At 39.3% G+C, this 20,938-nt stretch overlaps 1 protein-coding gene across 1 annotated transcript in view; it reads right to left on the bottom strand.

Annotated features, from left to right (window-relative positions):
* Window positions 1-309: 309 nt before the first annotated feature.
* The window catches only part of MAN1A1 (mannosidase alpha class 1A member 1), a 200,450-nt gene continuing 179,821 nt past the window's right edge, over window positions 310-20,938 (bottom strand). Inside the window, exons 9-12 of the mRNA XM_039530521.1 lie at window positions 17,380-17,599; window positions 16,308-16,480; window positions 5,642-5,757; window positions 310-1,623 (exon numbers count right to left, since the gene is read on the bottom strand). Of these exons, the coding sequence (XP_039386455.1) occupies window positions 1,497-1,623; window positions 5,642-5,757; window positions 16,308-16,480; window positions 17,380-17,599 (636 nt within the window). The 3' untranslated portion in view covers window positions 310-1,496. The remainder of the gene's footprint in view (window positions 1,624-5,641; window positions 5,758-16,307; window positions 16,481-17,379; window positions 17,600-20,938) is intronic.

The raw sequence follows: 20,938 nt of genomic DNA, 5'->3' as shown, positions 1-20,938 counted from the left end.
AACCATGTTGGCTTCTTTGCAGTCACACCACCTAATAATGTACTTTTTCATGCTGGGAAGCCAGTGGTCACACCCTACTCTGAACATACAGTACAGTCATCCTGTCTGCATATCAAAAGTTAAATTCCTAATATCCATATGAATTACTCATGTAAACTATTCCAAAATACATCTCAATAGAAAAGGAATTGTGCCTGATTTCTCCCTTTGGTGATTCATTAAAAGTAACTTTTCTTGGTAATCTAGGCCTTATGTCTGAAGAATACTTTTAAATATGTTGTATTTCTATAACTTTGGTCATCCTTGTTCTGGGCTTCCAAAATGTACTAATTGTATGCAGGTCAATTTCCATCTTCCAACGCAAACAATACTTCTTTTTTTTTTAAAAAGAAGATAAGTGTCCTTTGAGCTCTTCAGAACTCCTGTTCTGATAATCTATATTACACTACCTTGTTCCGGCTGACTGTCTTAGTTCACAATCTAAACCAAATGGAATTGTTGAAAAGTAAGATCACAGCAGATTAAAAAAATCATCTCTCATTCTCTGATTGGCATCACTCGCAGTCTAACTTTAGAAAGAATTTCATAACATCTCATTTATCTCACACATTCGGTCAAATGAAAAAGCTAACAGATTATGTAAATAGCTATAAATAAGATACAATTCCCTTTTTAATAATTCAATAATGCCAGTTTTTCAAATTGTTTATTTTGCTCATACCAAACTGATTATAGAAGTGATAGTAACTCTAGTTAGAAAATGGAAGAAACAATTCAGTTTGCAGTGATATTCTAAACAAAACAAAAAGATGAGTTTTTATTAAAACTCGGATCTGTCCAACTAATGTAATGGATTTGTAAAAATATTTAGGTTCAATTCAAAGTACACTGCAGTTTTAAACAGAATTGTGTCTGCATGAGATGAAACTATTCCTACGTAGACGTCATTGATAATTAAAAACTTCAGAAGATATTTTACCAATTGATAGACCCGCATAAGAAGAGGCTGTCACAGTTACAAGATTTGTCTCAGATGACAGACAAAAAAAAATTAACATAGAATGAAAAAAAAGCTCTTTATACTTAATTCTTTATGGCTTTTTGCAACATGGCAAAATATTACAGCTTAAAGCAGACATCTCCTCACAGAGGAGGAAAGAATTTTGCAGTCAAATCAAAAGTATAATAGGAAACAAGTAACATGCAGACCCCTCTATTCTATTTGGCAAAGATGACACTGCAGCTTAATGAAATCTAGAGACGTCAGATTTCTTTAAAAAAAATAAAAGTGGTGGTTCAGCTGGAAAAATAAGATTAAAAGTTTTGCTGTAATGAATTTAGGTCCATTCATAAATATTTACTGGCAAATATAACAGACTGCAAAACAGTTGGTTTAAAACTCAAAATATCTCAGGAATTTAAGTAAAACTGCATCGTGTGCCCAAAACTGGAAAGAAACTTCTAAGGAATGAAACAAAAATTAACTTAACATTGTTTTATTTGTGTTTTTCTTCCTTCTTTCCATCATCTCTGTGAAGAACTGGTAGAGGGTGAGCCTCAGTGTTGAAGATCCAATGTTCAAATGGAAGAAGATCATCTTCAGAAAACAGTAAGTATAAGTACCTGGCAAGAGAAAACAGGTAACATGACAGCACCATGAAATAACCTCAGGTTTAAAGAAGAGAAAGATGGAACTAACTCATTTTCACAGATAAATATTAATGCCCCACTTCTATAGATGGAAATATTAGGTAGCAGATCTAATGTAAAACATTATCAACCAATGACATTTACTAATGTTTTGGCACCAAGCATTGGGACTACTTAATTAAAATTGGCTTCCAGGCTTGAAAGTAGCAGGTGGTGATGTAAAAATTCCTGTTTTGATAAATAACAAAGATATAAAGTCTAGGTTCTTAAAGTTAAACAGCACTTCCTTTTCTGTTACATATTATTCCAGCAATATACAGTCATGACAAGCTTTTATAAATGACCACATGCATCAAAAGAAAACTGAGTGAATGTACTGCACGTCAAATCCTGTTTGCCTTACTCATAAGAGCACGATTTGGTTCAAGGCATGATATATAAATAAAAAACAGTGATTAGAACAATACCATGGGTAAATGTTTACTAAATAGGAATATATTAACAGTAATATAATAATCACCATTAAAAACAACAACATTTACTCACTGTTACACACCAAGTTCTTGGAGATACTGTAGTACAGATATAAATTGTACACTCAAGTTCCACTGCATGGGAACTGTTGGCAAATGCTGACTTTTTCATTATTACCTCTATACTTAACCTTTTAAAGTACTTTACATTTTTCAAATTACAAAGTTGTATAGCAAAATATAATCAAAATAGTTTTTAGAAATCCCTGTAACTTTCTTTACCTTTGTCATTCAGTGCACAGTGCAGTTACCACTTTGGCTGAGGCTGCCACAATGGCTGTGTCTACACTAGGGTTTGTCTGAAAAGGTTTCTCAATGTTGATAACACAGGTGGCACTTCCCTGGTGACAGGAACAGTGTATGCAAGGCTCCCAAGGCTATAAAGGACCAAAAGGATCAGCTTTCCCTTTAGAAGGCAACGGAAATCAGAATATTTGTAAGCCATCAGGTATGTTTCTCATTTTAAAGTACCTGGTTAAATGAACCAGTGCCACTGTTTAAAGTAAACAAAAACATTAAAAATATGTTATAATACGTATTAGAATAGTTTTGGAACATTCTGATTTCAATTGCCTTCTAATAAAATGGAAAATTTCTTCCCTTCCTGTCTGCAGTTTCTGGAGGCAATTCAAAGCTGTAGCACACCCTGTGCTAGCCATGCCCCTTTCTCCAGTCTGCTGCCAGAGGATTCATTCCAAAGCTGTGTAAAAACTTGTAAAAAAATAATTAATAAAAGTCATTCCAATGCCAAAGTAACTAGGTGCAGTGAGTCCTTGCTTATACTGTAACTATTCAAATAAAACGTTGACCCAGTGGGTTTGTAGTCCCCTCTTAGAGCACTAATTGGAGAGGGGAAGGAACTGTAAGTTTGGCAGCATTTCCAGCCACTATTTTGTCCAATTTTTCTCCAAAGAGGAAAAATCCTGTGAATTTAGATGAGCACAGGACTTTTCTGGAGTGAGGAAGGTAGGAAGTCATATGTATCTCCTGGGTACTGAGCTGGATGCCATGGCCCTGGCAGAAAACCTCACAGCATCCACTAACATATCTGCCATGAATGATGTCGCATAGATGTAAAGTTGGGTTGATCTCTGCCTGTATGGGCTTTAAGGTCCTCCAGCCATGACACTGCTCTCAGGTTGGCTTCCACCTTCCTATTTGTTGGATCCTTGGGGAATAAGTCCCCTTTGGATGGAATAACCATATCCTTTGCTAGAGAACCTATGGCAGCATCAACCTTAGGTACATTTGTGAGAGCATTCTTCGGCTCTTGAAGCTTGTAGAAGTTGAGAACATGGCTGTTAACATATTTACTCCTTTCAGGAGATTCCCTCTCCCCCAGATTACCTCCTCAAAGGATGCATGCAGGAGAATTGCTGCCTAAGGACAAGATTTGGAAGGGAGGTATTTGCTCTAAGGCTTGAGGGCATGCTTAGACAATCTGAATCATGGATAAAACCTTTTTGCACACGGCTTCAAGCTTCTCAAAAGAGGGTGTGTGGGGGAGAAAACTTGGTTGCATTTTGTCTGTGTCCTGCTTATAATCAGAGTCTGATAACAGCTCTCCTTCCTCAGTAGAGGAAGTGGTGTCTGGGTCAGAGGATGAATACCTATTTTTTTTTTTGTATTTTTTCTTACCCTTTAATTTCTTTTGGCTATATATATACATATATTTACGTGCTTTGCAAGCATGGCCAGCGGGCTGTGCCCTGAATGGGGTCTTTTGTGGCTAGCCTTGCACAGGGTCATGAGTCCTCTAGAAATTTCTCTCTTGGGAGTCCTCCCATGTAGACTCCCACTCCGATAGGTTGGGGGATGGGAATTCACTGCTAGTTTTCTGAATCAAGCTGAGAGGAAGGTGGGGCTGATCGTGAACCCTGCTTCCACCCCAAGAGCACTTAGGACCCATTTCAGGACTTGGGGTAGGACTGGGAGCCCTACTAGTGTCTTATCCTTATGGTCCTGAATTGTCCCAGGACTTACCCTCTTGGCCATCTGAATAAAGTCTTCCTTCATCCTTACAACCTCTGCCTATTCTTCTCTGTCTCCCCTGATCAGGCTTTTCTGTGTTTCTTGAGGAGATGGGGTACCAGCATAGTTGTCTGACTCAAAGCTCTGTATCCTAGCAGTGCTAGGGCTGGCTGGCTGAGAACAGGCAAGGCATAACTTGCCCTCTGTAAAGCTTGTTAAAGCTGCCTCACAGATGGTGCACCTTTTAGGCTTAGTCCAGTGCTCATGTGGCTGGCTGCTGTACCATCCCTGAAAGAGAGGTCTCCAAGTGGCTTCAGCCATGTGCCGCTAAATACCTGGTTTAAGAGGAGGATTGAACAAAGAAGGGTGCTCGGTACAGCCTGAAAACAAAACAAAGCAAAAATAAGGCGGCAAAGTAAAGTTTGGAAGCAAAGGGAACCTCCACTGACTTCTGTTATAGAGACAGATGATCTGACAGCAGGCTGGAGAAAGGCTAGCACAGCCTGTGCTAGCCTCTTTGAACTGCCTCCAGAAACAGCAGACAGGAAGGGAATAGCCCATATGAAGGAAAACTGTGGGAGATGCTAGGCTTCAGAAAAAGCGTATCTCTTCAGTCCTCCCTATGCATAAAACTGTCAAAAAGGGTGTTTGACTGTTAAGTGGTTTTTGTTTTTTTTTATTCTTTCACAAAAGTGTGTTTTGGAGCATGGTTTCAGACTGGGCTATTACAACTAATATAATCAGAAACCCTGTTGGGTCAATGATAGTTGACAGCAAAATCTCCAAGAAGCCATAACAATTTTGTTTGGTCAAAATCCTCACATGGATGACTTAAACGACTGTATTATGGAGGCAGAATACTAGATTGTACACTATGCTCTTAAAAAAATCCCACATATATGGACACAAAATTAAAAACCCACTAGGGAAATACACTTTCAGTAGAAACTGCATGATTACATTGTTATTATACAAGGCTGGGTTGCAAAGAATAGAAAGAAATGGGGGAAAAAGACTGATGCAAGATTTCCTTTATTTCATTAAAAGCTGAGGAGAGAAGGAGGGCCCCTTCTTTGTTCTCTTATCAAGGCTGTATGAATTTACCATAAAAGTTAGTTGCTTTTTTCCTGCTCCATAGCTGACATAAAAAGTATTCAGTACAAGAGGACAATCTCACCATCTTGTCTGGTAAAACAGTGATGTTGGTATTGGCATGTATAACTAGGACCTGTCAAAATTGCGAGATGTAATTTCTTAACAGTAAGTATCAAATGTCTTTAATCGAGGTAAAGATATTTTCAAAAGTCACAGAATTCAGTTTATTAATAAAAATGCAATCTGTCTTCCTGCCATGTAACAAAAGCTGCATACTGTTCCAGTCAGATTTTACATTACCTGAATGTCAAGACTACTAATGGTAAGTACTCATCTGTAAAGAAGATCTGTAGAGATTCATTAATATAAATTAAGTCTCCTTGCTAACTTACTTGAGAGTCTCTGAAAGGAAGAAACTCTGCTGCACATCATCGTGGCTTTGATGGTTGCTATAAACATCTCTAATTCCAGAATAGCCACCATCTACTCTGCAATGTTGTTCCAGTGCCTGAATTCATGAGAGAAAAAAATTAAGTAAAAGAAAATTAATCTTCTGTCAATTTTACTGTTAGTCTGCCAAATCCAATTACTCTGTAGCTAAATGGAGAACCCTTTTGTCATAGTGTCCTTGGGAAAGATTTGAAATTGCAGAACTAGATAAATATATTTAGAATTCTTGTACTTTTACTTTTGACACGGTGCATATATTGGCATAATTATATTGTTAGGGAGGAAAAAAGCAAAGATGGAGGTGACTTACCTATAAAAGGAGGTTCTTTGAGATGGATGGTCCCTATCTGTGTTCCACATGTGGGTATGCATGTGCACCAGGTGCCTGAGGCCAGTGGATTTTGCCCCACCTTATTTGCTTTTATAGAAGAGGGTCATCATGTTGTCTGACATTATCTAGACACATTGGAATCGTATGCATTGCAGGCCTGTCTGACTGCCATTAGTTCCAAGAGATTGATATGCATCCTGGTCTTCTGAGGTGTCCACATATCTTGTGACTGCTCATGTGGGCTCCCCAACCTATGAGGAATGCATCCTGATTATTGTCACGTTGGGTGTGGGAGGCAGAAAGGGGACTCCAATACATGTGTTTCAGGTTTGTCCAAAAGGTAAGTGAAGCACTGACACTGATGGAGATTGTCACTACGATATTTGTGCTGTGTCTGTCCGATATATATCTTGCCCTGAGCCAGGCTTGCAGACAACGGAGATGTAGCCTGGTGAACGAAATTATGTAAGTACAGGAGGCCATGTGGCTTAGCAAAAAAAGATGGACTTGGACCGTTGTTCGGGGTTTGTGATTGACTTGTTTTTATCAGACTGCTCCTGGTATGGAATCTGTCTGCTGGGAAGTAGGCCCTTACTGTTGTCGAGTCCAGGGGTGTCCCTATAAAGTTTGAGATGCTTGGGAGTCAGAGTAGACTTCTCCATGTTTAGGCACGTTCCCAAGTATGCCAGGAAGTGGAGCAAGGACAAGATTGTCGACAACTTCCAGATATGATCTGCCTGTTAAAAGCCAGTTGTCCAAGTACAGGAAGATAGCGTAGTGATTTTATCTCATCTGTGCTGCGACCACTGAAAAGACCTTCTCAAAGTTCTTGGGTACTGCTGCCAGCCCAAACGGGAGTACTCTGAACTGGTAGTGTTCCTGTCCTACCAGAAAATTGAGGAACCTTCTGTGGGATGGGTGAAAATACCTTTCACATCAAGGGCTGCAAACCATGTGCCTTTCTCCAAGGAGGGAATTATTGATGCCAACATAACCATGTAGAATTTTAATTTGCAAAAATAAATAAATAAATTGGCTGACATAGGTTAAAAATGGGATTCCATTCTCCCTTTTTCTTGGGATCTACAAAATAGTGGAGTAAACCCTTTCTCTTGATCATGACGTGGCACTTGCTCTATATCTCCCTGAACCAGGAGAGAGTCCACCTTCTGTTGGAGTTGCTCCTTGTAAGAGTGGTCCTTGAAGAAGGGCTGGAAGGGAGTTTTGGGGAACCGAAGTGGATGATGTCTCGTATCCACTTGTCCATTGTTATAGCCCTCCAGTTGTGCGCAGAATATGCAAGGTGGCCCCCAAAGCAGACTCTAGAAACAGGTGGAGATGGCATCATTGTTAAAGGTTGCAACTCTCGAGCATCCCATCAAAAATAACCTTTAGCTGGTGGATGAGGTTGAATGGCTGTTGTCAAGGTGGATGGCAGTGGCAGATTAGCCACTGGGCCAATGGGGCCTATCCCCAAAGGCCCCGGCCAAAAGGGACGCCCGTGTGCCCTGACTGCTTGGTGCTCCTGCCAGGGAGCATGGTCAGGGTGCTGGGTCTTCTCCTGCTCCCTGGCACAAATGCTGGGTGGAGAGAGAGAGAGAGAGTGTGTGTGTGGGGGGGGAGATGGGGACACTGCAGGCGGAAGGGGTGGGGAGGGACTCCCATTTGCTTTAGTCTAAGGCCCCAAAAACCCTAATCCGCCTTTGGTGGATGGGACTGCGTATCTTCGGCTCTGTATGCTCTAATGCTTGTGTAGTGATTTTTATGGTCTTCTGTGGTAGAAAGACTGCAGAAGGGACTTGGCTCATACACCTGTTAATGACACTTCCTTTTTGTGGCTGGGCTATAAATGCCCCGGGAGCAGAGAGTTGTCCTGGAGTCTTTTACATGAGTGCAAAACTCATCTGTTTTCTCCCTAAAGATATTGGTTTAATCAAAAGGCAAATCCTCAGTGGAGTTCTGAACCTGTCTGGAGAACCCTAAAGATGAAGCCACAATTCTCGCCACATTACTATTGTGGTCACTATACGTCTTGATGGGATACCAGCCGCGCCAACTGCAGTTTGCAATGAGGTTTTAGCCACGATTCTACCTTCCTTAACAAGGGTTTGGAATTAGGCCCTTTCCTCCTGGGGGAATTTGTCTTTGAATTCCAGGAACTATGAGTAGTTCATAAAGTCATATGCCGCTAACAGGGCCTCGTAGTTAGAGATTCTGAACTCCAGGATGTCCCACCCTGCCCCAAAGTCCCTAGTAGTACAAGCAGCCATGGAAAGACCCAGGCAGCAACACCCAAAAACAAACCCTGTGGACATGGGAAGGTCCAGCTGTTTCACACCGTTGTCCACAGGAACTGTTTTAGTGTGTTGCTGCCTGGATCCTTCCTTTGCTGCTTGCACTACCTGGGACTTTGGGGCAGGGTGGGTGAACACGATTTCTGTCCCTTTTGCTAACACAAAATAATGTTTCTCAGCCCTTTTAGGAGAATAGGGTACACATTGCTTGTGTAGGCCATATACTCTAGCTGATTCTATAATGGTTTCATTCACTGGGAGAGCTACTTGACTGGGTCCTATAGGCTGCAGGGTATCCAAGTGCTTGTGCTGTACATCCTTAATTTCTAATGGGATCTGAAGTATTGCCACCATCCTTCGCAACAATTATTGATATTGTTTACGGTCATCAGGTGAGGATGGTGAAGATGGAGTAATTGCCTCCTTGGGTGAGAAAGATACTCCTATTGGTATGTCCAGTACTGGCAAATCCAGCTTGTCGTCGTCTTCTTCCACATACTCCTTTCCAGCCAGTTGTTGTTGCTTAGGAGGAAAATGATTCTCTGGTAGAGTGCACAGGTCCTGAGTGTTGTGCATAAAGATCCCATGGACCCCAAAAGGGCCAGCAAGAAGGGTCACAAAAGCTGGTTGGGGGGGGAGGAACAGGGCCCCCCAAAGCAGGATATCAGTGATCCCTTGGAGGATAATCCTGCTTGGGCAGAGGATGAGGTCCAGCAAAAATACTGAAGCCCTGTCTGGGCTAATCTCTCTGGGAGGTGGTGGTTCGTCCAGGACATCAGATTCAGCTGATAAGATGGCTGGGTCAGTCTCCATTGGAGGTACTGTCAGTGCCAGTGGAAGGAAGCTTCGGCGTGTGGTCAGAAAAGGGATTTAATTCCTTCTTGAGATCGTATCCTCTTCTGGGCTGAAAACGTCCCTCAGAAGGACTGGACTCAAAAGCAGAGGATAGTGTGGGTGCTTAGCATGAGACAATCCATGATGCTGGCACAGACCAACAGATATTACTTGCAAGATTTGCCAGTTTTAGGTGTATGATGCACCTGCATACCCATATATTGAATAGACATAGGGACCAGCACATGAACCCCCCCCCCCAATAAGTTTATAGAAGAAATTAACTTTGTTTACAAAACTGAATTTTCAGGGAGAGGAAACAAGATTTGATCACCCTCTCAGATGTTCTCCGTGGAATCATAGATTCAGTGGCCAGAAGAGACCACTGTGATCATCTAGTATGACCTCTTGTATAAAACAAAGGCCCAAAGAACTTTCTCAAAATAATTCCTAGAGTGCACCTTTTAGAAAAACATCCACTCTTGATTTAAAGTGGTCAGTGATGGAGAATCCACCACAACTCTCAGTAAATTGTTGTAAAGGTTAATTACTCTCATGGTTAAGTGACAGACAGCTCTAATTTTCCTTTCATTAGTAGGGCTCCCTCTATCACAGGATAGTCCCTGTAATCCCTACAGGTATTCAAAGAAAGATCTCTAGCACAGTCTACTAGATTCCATCATATTAGACTCAATCATCATTAAACTCCTGATTTAATCATGAGATCTACAACAACCTGAAACTCAAAAACGAGTCATATAAAAGTGAAAACGAGGTCAAATTACTAAAGATAAATATGAAAAAGACCAAAATCAGAAAGGCCAAGACACAAAATGAGATTAAACTAACTATGGACAAAGTGTAACAAAACATTTTACAAATACATTTAGAATTGAGAGGAAGACTAAGGACAGGCCCATTTACTCTATGTGAAAGGCAAGACAATAACAGAAAACGCAGCAGTGGTCGAAGTTTTAAATGCCTGTTTTTGTTTCGGTTTTCACCAAAAAAGTTATCAGTGATTGGACAACTAACAAAGTGAACAGTGTAAATGAAATAGGACTTGAGGCTGAAATAGGGAAAGAATTACTTAGACAAGTTAAACGTCTTCAAGGAGGCAAACACATTATGGAATACTTCAGGAACTGTCCAAAGAGATCTCTGAATCATTAGCAATTATCTTTGAGAATTCATGGAGGACAGGAGAGATCCTGGGCTGGAAAAGGGCAAATGTATAAAAAGGGGAATAAGGAATTATAGACCAGACACTTAACTTCGGTACCCGGAAAAATAGTGGAGTAAATAATCAATTTGTAAGCACCTAGAAGAAGATAAGAAGATGATAACTAACAGACAACATGGATTTGTCAAGAAACCCACATCAAACCAACCTAAAATCCTCCTTTGATAGAGTAACAAGACTTTTGGATGCGGGAAGCAGATGATGTGATATATCTTGACTTCAGTAAGTCATGCAGTAGGAGACAGCCAAAAAGTGACAAGTTTTTAAAATGCTTATATACCAATGCTAGAAGTCTAAATAATAAGATGGGTGAACTAGAGTGCCTAGTATTAAATAAGGATATTGATATAATAGGCATCACAGAAACCTGGTGGAATGAGGATAATCAATGGGACACAGTAATACCAGGGTACAAAATATATCAGAAGGGCAGAACAGGTTGTGCTGGTAGGAGAGTGTCACTATATGTGAAAGAAAGCGTAGAATAAAATGAAGTAAAAATCTTAAATGAACAAAATTGTACTATAGAATCTCTATGGATAGTAATTCCATGCTTGAAAAATAAGAATCTAGCAGTAGCGCTATATTACAGACCACCTGACCAGGACGGTGTTAGTGAGTCTGAAATGCTCAAGGAGATGAGAGAGGTTATTAAAATAAAAAACTTAATAATAATAATATTGGGGGATTTCAACTATCCCCATATTGACTGGGTACATATCACCTCAGGAAGGGATGCTGAGAAAGTTTCTTGACACCTTAAATGACAGATTCTTGGAGCAGCTAGTCCTGGAACCCACAACAGGAGAGGCAATTCTTGATTTAGTACTAAGTGGAGCACAGGATCTGGTCCAAGAGGTGAATATAGCTGGACCGCTTGGTCATAGTGACCATAATATAATTAAATTTAACATCCCTGTGGCAGGGAAAACTCCACAGCGGCCGAACACTGTAGCATTTAATTTCAGAAAGGGGAACTACACAAAAATGAGGAGGTTAGTGAAACAGAAATTAAAAGGTACAGTACCAAAAGTAAAATCCCTGCAAGCTGCATGGAAACTTTCTGAAGACACCATAATAGAGGCTCAACTTAAATGTATACCCTGATTTAAAAAACATAGTAAGAGAACCAAAAAAGAGCCACTGTGGTTAAACAACAAAGTAAAAGAAGCTGTGAGAGACAAAAAGGCATCCGTTAAAAAGTGGAAGATAAATCCTAATGAGGAAAATAGAAAAGAGCATAAACTCTGGCAAATGAATTGTAAAAATATAATTAGAAAGACCAAAATATAATGTGAAGAACAGCTAGCCAAAGACTCTAAAAGTAATAGCAATTTAAAAAAAAAATACATCAGAAGCAGGAAGCCTGCTAAACGAGCAGTGGGGCGACTGGACGATGAAGATGCTAAAGGAGCACTCAAAGACGATAAGGCCATTGGTTGAAACTATCGTAAAGAACAAAATTGTCAGACACATAGATGAACATAATTGGTTGGGAAATAGTCAACATGGTTTTTGTAAAGGGAAATCATGCCTCACCAATCTACTAGAATTCTTTGAGGGGGGTCAACAAACATGCAGACAAAGGAGATCCAGTGCATGTAGTGTATTTAGATTTTCTGAAAGCCTTTGCAAGATCCCTCACCAAAGGCTCTTAAGCAAAATAAGCAGTCATGGGATAACAGGGAAGGTTCTCTCATGGATTGGTAACTGGTTAAAAGATAGGAAACAAAGCGTAGGAATAAATGGTCAGTTTTCAGAATGGAGAGAGGTAAATAGTGGTGCCCCCCAGGGGTCTGTACTGGGCCCAGTCCTATTTAACATATTCATAAACGATCTGGAAAAAGGGGTAAACAGCGAAGTGGCAAAATTTGCAGATGACATAAAACTACTCAAGATAGTTCAGTCCCAGGCAGACTGCGAAGAGCTACAAAAGGATCTCACAAAACTGGGTGACTGGGAAACAAAATGGCAGATGAAATTTAATGTTGATAAATGCAAGGAATTTTGTATTAACAAGTATAAGCATTATAGAAGGCAGAGGTTTTTGCAATTGTGTAAGGGATAGTTGGCACCAGGAAAGGTATGGGAGGTAGTTTGGATTTGTGTGAAAAGCATTTTACTATCCAGCTGAACAGTTAACATTCTTAACACTGAAATTTACAAGAAACCCCAGGACTGGGTTATTAGATAAACCTGTATTAATTTGTTATTTCTGTACTATGGCATCTGGTAGTGACTCCATAGTTAGGGTTGTTTTCTAAAATGAGCTTTAAAATGGGGCATAGATTTCTTCTTTATTTAAAAGTAGGTGGCTAATCAGTATGAAATTTCACACAGGATTAGTTTTTATAACCTTTGAATTTTCTATATAGGTTTTTATTTGGTTTCTTTTCATAAATTTTTAAAGGGTAGTCATTGAAGTTGAAATCTGGCTGAAATTTTCCTTGGTAGTAGTCCCACTTTTCATTGTTGACAGATATCTCTTAAAATATTTTCCATGTACCCATATTTTGGTAATCTCTGATTAGATTTGGTGCAAGAGGTAGATGTTGGATTGAGGGTTATTTTAACCATTACTGAAAGTTTGTGCTGCCCACACAAACGGATTGATTGATCGGGGCTCGGGGCACTCAAGTCTGAGTGACTGATGGAAGCCAGGTGTGAATAAAAGATTTTTATCCTACAACAAAGAAGGATCTGTATTCATTGGCTGACACACAAGAGCTTATGTGCAATTACTGACAGATAAAATTTCTGTCAGCCCCTGCATTACCACCCACCACATCTGACCTCCCATCTCCCCCTCACCTCTTCGCTGCCAAACTCCAGCCTCCAATTAATAATTTCAAAAACTAGGAAATTAATACCCATAAAACTTCACTGTGAAGTAGTCAGGGTTGCCCCCCCCCAACCATACCTGAAACAAATCCAGAAAAGAAAATCAAAAATTCACTTATTTAACTGTCCATACCATCTACTCACATGCTTATTACCAAAACAGACCATCCATCACAACCTAATTTTGTTATCTCTGTGGGGCCAACGTGCCCTTTAACTCCCTTTCCACCCATGTCCGTTTACCGAACTACCCTTCTCCCAACATAACCAAATTTAGCTCAAACATCCACAACTATTAGTGTTGATGAAAAATAATTTAGTAAAGGGTGTGCCCAATAGGGACAGAGTTAAAGTCATGGCGTGTGAGTCTAGGAGCAGTAATTATAGTAAGGTGTGCACTTATGGGCAGAGGAGTACTGGGTCTGGGCAGTAAGGTGACCTAACTTCTTATTTTCTTGTTTTTCTGGGTTTGTGTCAGTTATGTTGTGTGTATGTAGCAACTCTGCTTGAAATAAATATTTTTGTGTAGTAGTTTTTACTTCAGTGCTAGTCCTTTTTTTTATTATTGCCTTTGTTTCAAATGTATTTCAATTTGCCTTTTCCTGTATTTGTAACCTTGCAGATAGGTCAGTAATAGTGTTAAGACTAAATACAATTTATCTTTTATCTATTTTCCTTTATTATGTGCTTTATTTTAAATACCTACAGTACCATAATATACTAACAGAGGGGACAGAGTCTAACATAACTGTCTTCAGAACAGATTATTCATTTGAAGCAAAATCCAGGGAGATGTTAGTCCTAGAGAATTTAAATACACTTAAAATAAGGGTCAAAGTTTTATGGCACTGAGCATTTAAATTACATTTTAATAATCCAGGAATATAATACTGTAAATTATATTGTATGGCTGGATGTTTGGATATGGATCATCAGAGTAACATTTTTCAGTCACTAACAAACATAGGTTGGATCCAAAGTCATAACCTGGATGTGAATGACAATATATCCCATTCTCAATATCTTGAGACAGTAGTCCCCCATGTTTTTCACACTAGTCTTACAAATTCCACTGAACTGTCTAACGTAAATATATGTTTATGTAGAGAAAGCTGTTATATTTCAAATCACATACTCAGAAAAACAGAGGAAATGTAGATGCCGTGTCTAAAACTAGCCAACTGACAGAAGGAGCATTCCCAAAAGAGATATGGGAGTAAAAATCAGTCACTAACTATTACTGCAATATCTATCACCTCTACCCACTTTAGAGGTTGTTCAAGATTAATCTGTGTCTTGCTACATATGTGTATCTCATAATTCATTATTTTTGTTATAAATCCAAGCAAGCTATCTGCACTTTATAGCTTGCAAGTGATGCTCGCCCCAGTCCTTACCACAGTGCAGGATTATTTGTTGTGTTTGGAAATGCAAAAGTGTATTTAAAAGGAACTGATATCCAGGGGGAAAATGTTATAGCGTAACACTTCAAAATAGACCTATTAAGTTAGCAGACCTTTGAAATAGACCTATTTATATATATGTTTTCATGTACGATAATTTTTCTGTCCAGTTTTTTAAATTGGGAAATATATTTAAGTTTAAACAAGCTATGTGTTCTGTCTTGTGCATTTTTTCCATCTACTTTAACCTGTATTGAATTCAAAATGCTGAATCTGTGTTCACCCGAATTTATGATGTTGAAATTTTTAATGTCAAACACAAGATTATGATTTACAAGACTTGGCAGAAGGAGAACCTGAATTGTGAGAGGTAAGGCTGTTATTTATGGATACATCTGCATTAACAGCATGACAATCCAGTTAACACTGAGCGATCTGGATTGCTTGGTAAGCTGGGCCCATTAAAACAAAATGTGTTTTAATACAGCCAGATACAAAATTAATAATCCAGGAACAAGGACTATATCTTGGAAAGCAGTGACTCTGAAAAGTATCTAGGGGTCATAGTGGAAAACAACGCAATAAGCACTCCCAGTGAGATGCTGTGTCTACCAGGGGCTAATGTGATCCTTGGATGTATAAACAGGTTAATAAAGAGTAGGAGTTGAGAATAGATTTTACGTCTGTATATGGCAATGGTGAGACTGATACTGGAATACTAAATACAATTCTGATGTCCACATTTTAGAAAGGATGTTGAAAAACAGGAGAGACAGTAGAACAGAGCCACAAAAACAATTTGAGAACTGGAGAAGATATATTACAATGACAGACATGAGGGTGAGTACTGGTTTTTGGAACAAATTAACAAGGGAAGTGGTGGATTCTCTATCTCTTGATGTCTTCATATCAAGACTGATGCCTTTCTGGAAGAGATGCTTAAACCCAACTCAAATTATGGTTTAGTCAAAAGTTATTTGACTCAGTACAGGGGTAACTATGAAACATAGTGGCCTGTAATAGGCAGGAAGTAAGACTAGATGATCTAATGGTTACTTGTGGCCTTAACCAATATGAATTAAGGTCAAGATTTTCAAAAGTGACTTAAATTTTGAGTCCTCTAAAATTGTATATAAAAAATCTCTGGTCACTTGAAATCTTGGTTGAAATTTACTTTAAGAAACCTATTCACTGTGTCATCAAAATGCAATAATTAAATATCCCTGACACAACACCTTTTGCTAAAAATTTAATAATGTAAATTTTCCCCTACAAATCAATTTTAGTGCATATTAGCGGTCATTCAGCTGACACTGCTCAGATTTCCCCAATAAGCCCTGACTATGCACCTGGTACAGACCTGCAGAATTTCTGGCCTAAGAGGTAACTAATGAAAAACTGTGAGGTGTTTTACTGATGTAGATCATTGGGAAGACTAGATTTAGCCAAAGCCAAAATTATCTGATTTAATCTTAATCTCCAGAGAGTATTTTACTGCATCACCTGTAATTTTAGACAAACAAATCACAAAATGAACACGTCTACAGTTATTGAATAGTAGCAAAAGTAAATCATTTATCAAGGTAGTAAATTGTAATAGGAAAACTCTCTCTCAACCAAAGAAACCAAAAACCCACCAGACAATCCCACAAAATGTGTTACCTCTACTGCTTCCCATCCCCACTGCCTGTATTTTGGATCGTGAGTGAACCTCCACATATACATGTAGGTCTCTATAACTTCAGGTCGCAAGATGTAATATTTCTCATTTTGCCTTGTAGCAATGGCCTCTACACCTCCATCGAATCTGAAAGCTTCTGGTCCCAGTTTCATACCTAGACAATAAAAATAAAATGTGTAACAATGTTTGCGGTGATTCTGTATGCAGGATTTTAACTGTACATTTTCCAATTGTTTGAGTATTTTTTCATAGTAACTATAGTATTAAAACCTACAAATGCTCCTTTTCAGGCACAAACCGTGACCATTTATGTAGATTACTAAACATTAATCAGACTTTCATATGAAGTTAATGATATTACACATGTAGTCTACACTTTAGCTATGGGTGTCCAAACTCGTTCTTATAATTGTCATATCTGGTAAATCCCAATAGCTGGTGCAAAAGGATATGCTGTATCAATGCTTTAAATTGCAGTTTTACTCCAAAGAATAACCATAAAACTTGCATTGTGGGATATTTCATGTGTATTGTGACTCTGATTTTTTTTCCAGTTCGCTCTGGCAAATTCACTGTGGCTGGGTTCTTTCATCTTCTTGCTTCAGCAACTTTAAAAATGATCTTGAAGGACAAATTCTGCATTCAGTCATCTTTGTGTAACCCTATTGTCTAAATGTGACACAAGAAGAACTCGGAGCAGAATTTGTCCTTGTATTTAGAACATCATTAATAGTTCTATATATGCACAAATGAATAGAATCCATTTCATTTGTGGTGGCTCAACAGAGCTGGAGGGAGCAAAAAAATTTCTGTCACGAATGAAAGCCGATAGGATGCGACAGACAGAGACAGCGTATCTGTTGACAATGAGGAACCATTTTTAGAGTCACTATTCAGAGCAAAACAAGAGTTTCAACGAGGGAACAAAAAGGACTCTACGTTAATTTAACAGAGCACCATACAATACTTTCTGCACCTGTTTTAACCAGGACAGAATTATAGATAAAGATTAAAGCACAGCTAATCTCTCAAAATCCACAATACAGTACTTACTTGTACGATCATAAGATTCATGACACGTGCGAGCAATTTCAGCACCAAGTTCAATATGATGCCCCGTTTTATCATTAGGTGCCCCATCTGCACCCAGTGCAAACATGCCTCCAGCAAAACAGGTCAGATGTCCCATTTTATGTTCGAGCAGGCCACCCTTCCACTCAGCAATGTACGTCAGACCTCCACTAGATTTCCGGATCAGATGGGTTTCGATGGACTGCAAAAAGAGACATTTTCAAACCAAATTTATTATTTGGTAAAGCAATGTGTGAAAAACAAAGGCAAAATTGCACAAAATAGGAAAGTAATAAATTTACACCTATCCAGCTTTTTTTGTTTTCAGATTTATCTTCAGTATAGTTTTTGCTTTGATTTTGACACTAATAATGCTAATTAACCTCAAGCCTAAAGAAAATGCAACTGTTCTTTACCAGCTCAGGTTGGTATACAATAACAATATGATAATTTGCTGAGAATGTCTGTATATTACCTGGTAAATTTTCTAAAAAAGTTAAAATAATTAAAAAGGATAAGAAAATACCATTTTCTGATTTTCCCCATAGTTTTATGACAAGCATATTTTATATATATAGGGTATTTTTTTAATGGCTTCAGTGATTCAGCTTGCAAATTTTCCATCTTAAAATGCTATTGTATTCAAAGGATATAGTTATTGTATCAGATATAATTGTGTAGTAATGTGATTATCAAAGGGTTAATTGGGATACTCAAAATACTAGAGGTTGAAGCCATGCTCCACCTCCTCCCTTACTTTGTTTTGTTAGGGCATGTTTTCTCCCACTGTTTGTTATATAGCTGAATACAGCAGCAGGTTCCCAGACTGCAGCAATGCAACTAAAGTGTTTTTCTTATGCGCTGAGTGGGTCTCTTCACAAAACTGGCGACAAGGAAGAACATAAAAATGGTAATTCATGGGAAAACTGAGGAGTTTAATTCAGAAAATGAAGATTGGCAGCAATATATTGGAAGATTGGGCCACTATGTTCTTGCAAATGAGATTACAGATAAGGACAAAACAGAAAGCAATTTTCCTCAATGTCTGATAGTAAAACCCACTCTCTCTCAAGGAGTTTGTTACAACCTCAGAAACCAGGAGATAAGAGTTTGCATGACCTTCAAAAGATTTTAGCAGAGTACTACACACCAAAGCCAACCATTATTACAGAATGTTTCAAGTTTCATACTAGAATGAGGTGGCAAGGTGAAAGTGTACCTGTGTATGTGTCACAGCTAAAAAGACAAATGGAATACTGCTAATTTGGAAGCATCCTAGAGAACATGCTGTGGGACAGAGTTGTTTGTGGTATCGATAATAATAATTGTCTTTGAATTAACAAATACGACTGCTGTCAGAGGGGAACTTAACCTGGCCCTAAGCAGCAGAATTAGCAACAGCAATGGAAGCAGTGAAAAGCTTAGAGATTTGCACTTAGAATGCAGGGACAATCAAGCAGATTCAATGAGCAAAATGCAAAGCCAGTTGCAAGGGACTCCTGAGGTGGGTTCTGCTGCAAAGGAGCTCATTTTCAATCTGTTTGTTAATTTAAAACAGCCCAATGCCACAAGTGCCTCAAGACTGGACACTCAGCCAGATGATTTAAAGCAAACAGTATCTCAAGCCCAGAAGGGGCAGACTAAAAAAAACAGAGCAAATGGAAGAAAGCAGAAAGCTTGTTACCTTGTGGAGAAGGAAGACACAAAGGAGGTACACACTATGTATTGTCTAAAAGGGAAAACGTGGGACCTTACAAAGTAACAGAGTTAAACACAGGGGTTTCAGCTACTGTGATCAATGAATCTACAAACATATCAGCAATGCAAAGCAGAACTGAGCCTGATAGTGAATGCAAGAATGACCCTGAGTGCCTACAGCAGAGAACCCATCAAATAGGTAGATGCTGTGCTTGCCCCTGTAAAATATAAAAGCCAAAAGAAAAATTTACCAGTCCTAGTGGTCAAGGGACAAAAACCTGGGAGGCTGAGACTGGTTGCAAGAACTAAAACTAAACTGTTTCAATACTCGCCAGCCCACATGGATTCTGGGTACTATCTCAGAGCAAACTGGACTCTTGTCTTTAAAGTCTATTTAAATAATGGTGGAATCACAAGATGTCAGGATCAGGTTCATGCCATGACCCTGGAGGCGGCCCCAGCTGTTGCGGAGATGCATTACTCCATGAGAAAGAAAGAATAGCCCCTGGTTATTTAAAATATTATATCTGGGCTGTAAATTAAGATGGGAAGGATGTAATCTAGTGATCATTAAGGGCGATTTAGAACATTATGAGTTGCAGCTATGATGTAGTCCTCCATTACTTCCTGTTTAGCTAGCGTGTCTTTTCCTCCCTGCTCTGTCTGTTATGTAACTGAATAAAGCAGCACGTTCCCAGCTTGCAGTGCTATAAGTAGTGAGTATTTCTTGTGCACTGAATGGTTCCTTTACAAAAAAGTGTTATTCAAATTGAGGTACTTTATATATCCAAAAATGAACATACTACAGTTCTGACATGTACTGAGACACATGTAGCTGCAGAAGCCTACCCACATGAAACCCTGGCATGCAGCTGAAGCCAGCCAAGCTCCACATGGACTCAGGGTTCTGCCCAGGCAGTTCTCAATGCATGATAAGGATGTTTTGGAGACCTTTGAAAAACACAGCAATAAAAATGGTGAAATATACTAGTGAGAAAGAATTAGAAGTAGGTGCAGCAAAGAATCCTGTGGCACCTTATAGACTAACAGACGTTTTGCAGCATGAGCTTTCGTGGGTGAATACGACCAAGTGGGTATTCACCCACGAAAGCTCATGCTGCAAAACGTCTGTTAGTCTATAAGGTGCCACAGGATTCTTTGCTGCTTTTACAGAACCAGATTAACACGGCTACCTCTCTGATACTTAGAAGTAGGTGAAGTCCATCACTACAAGATTTAGGGAAATCTGAACACACGATGTATGTACCAGAAGATACACTACACCTTTACCCCAATAGAACACGACCCGATAGAATACGAATTCGGATATAATGCGGTAAAGCAGCGGGGAGCCCTCGGCCCTTTAAAGTGCCACCCGAGCCCAGCTGCTTTACCCGTTATATCCGAATTCGTGTGGAGCCCCGGGCCCTTTAAATCACCGCCCAAGCCCTGCTGCCAGAGCTCTGGTGGTGATTTAAAGGACCCAGAGCTCCCTGCAGTGGTGGTGCACCGGACCCTTTAAATCACAGCCGTTATATGGGGGTAGAGGTGTATATATCATGAGATTAAATGGGAGGCATAAAGAAAAATCTGAAAACATAAGATGACAGTCAAAGGGAACGTGGCCCGTGTGCTCTTGAAAGTGACTAAAGATGAACCATGCTACTATTTATTCAGTTGTCCACCAAATGCTTAGCTTATTCAGTTATAATAATAAAACCCAAAAGGATGGCTGGAAGATAAATTAAAGAGAAGATAAATTTGATAATCCACACTAAATCACCCCACGCACCCCCCCAAAAACCACTCCAACAGTACAGGGAACCATTAAAGACAAAGATAA

Source organism: Mauremys reevesii, linkage group 3 (assembly GCF_016161935.1).
Source record: "Mauremys reevesii isolate NIE-2019 linkage group 3, ASM1616193v1, whole genome shotgun sequence".
Lineage (NCBI taxonomy): Eukaryota > Metazoa > Chordata > Testudines > Geoemydidae > Mauremys > Mauremys reevesii.
The sequence above is the reverse complement of the archived record's forward strand: the minus strand, read 5'-3'. Positions and strand labels throughout refer to the sequence as shown.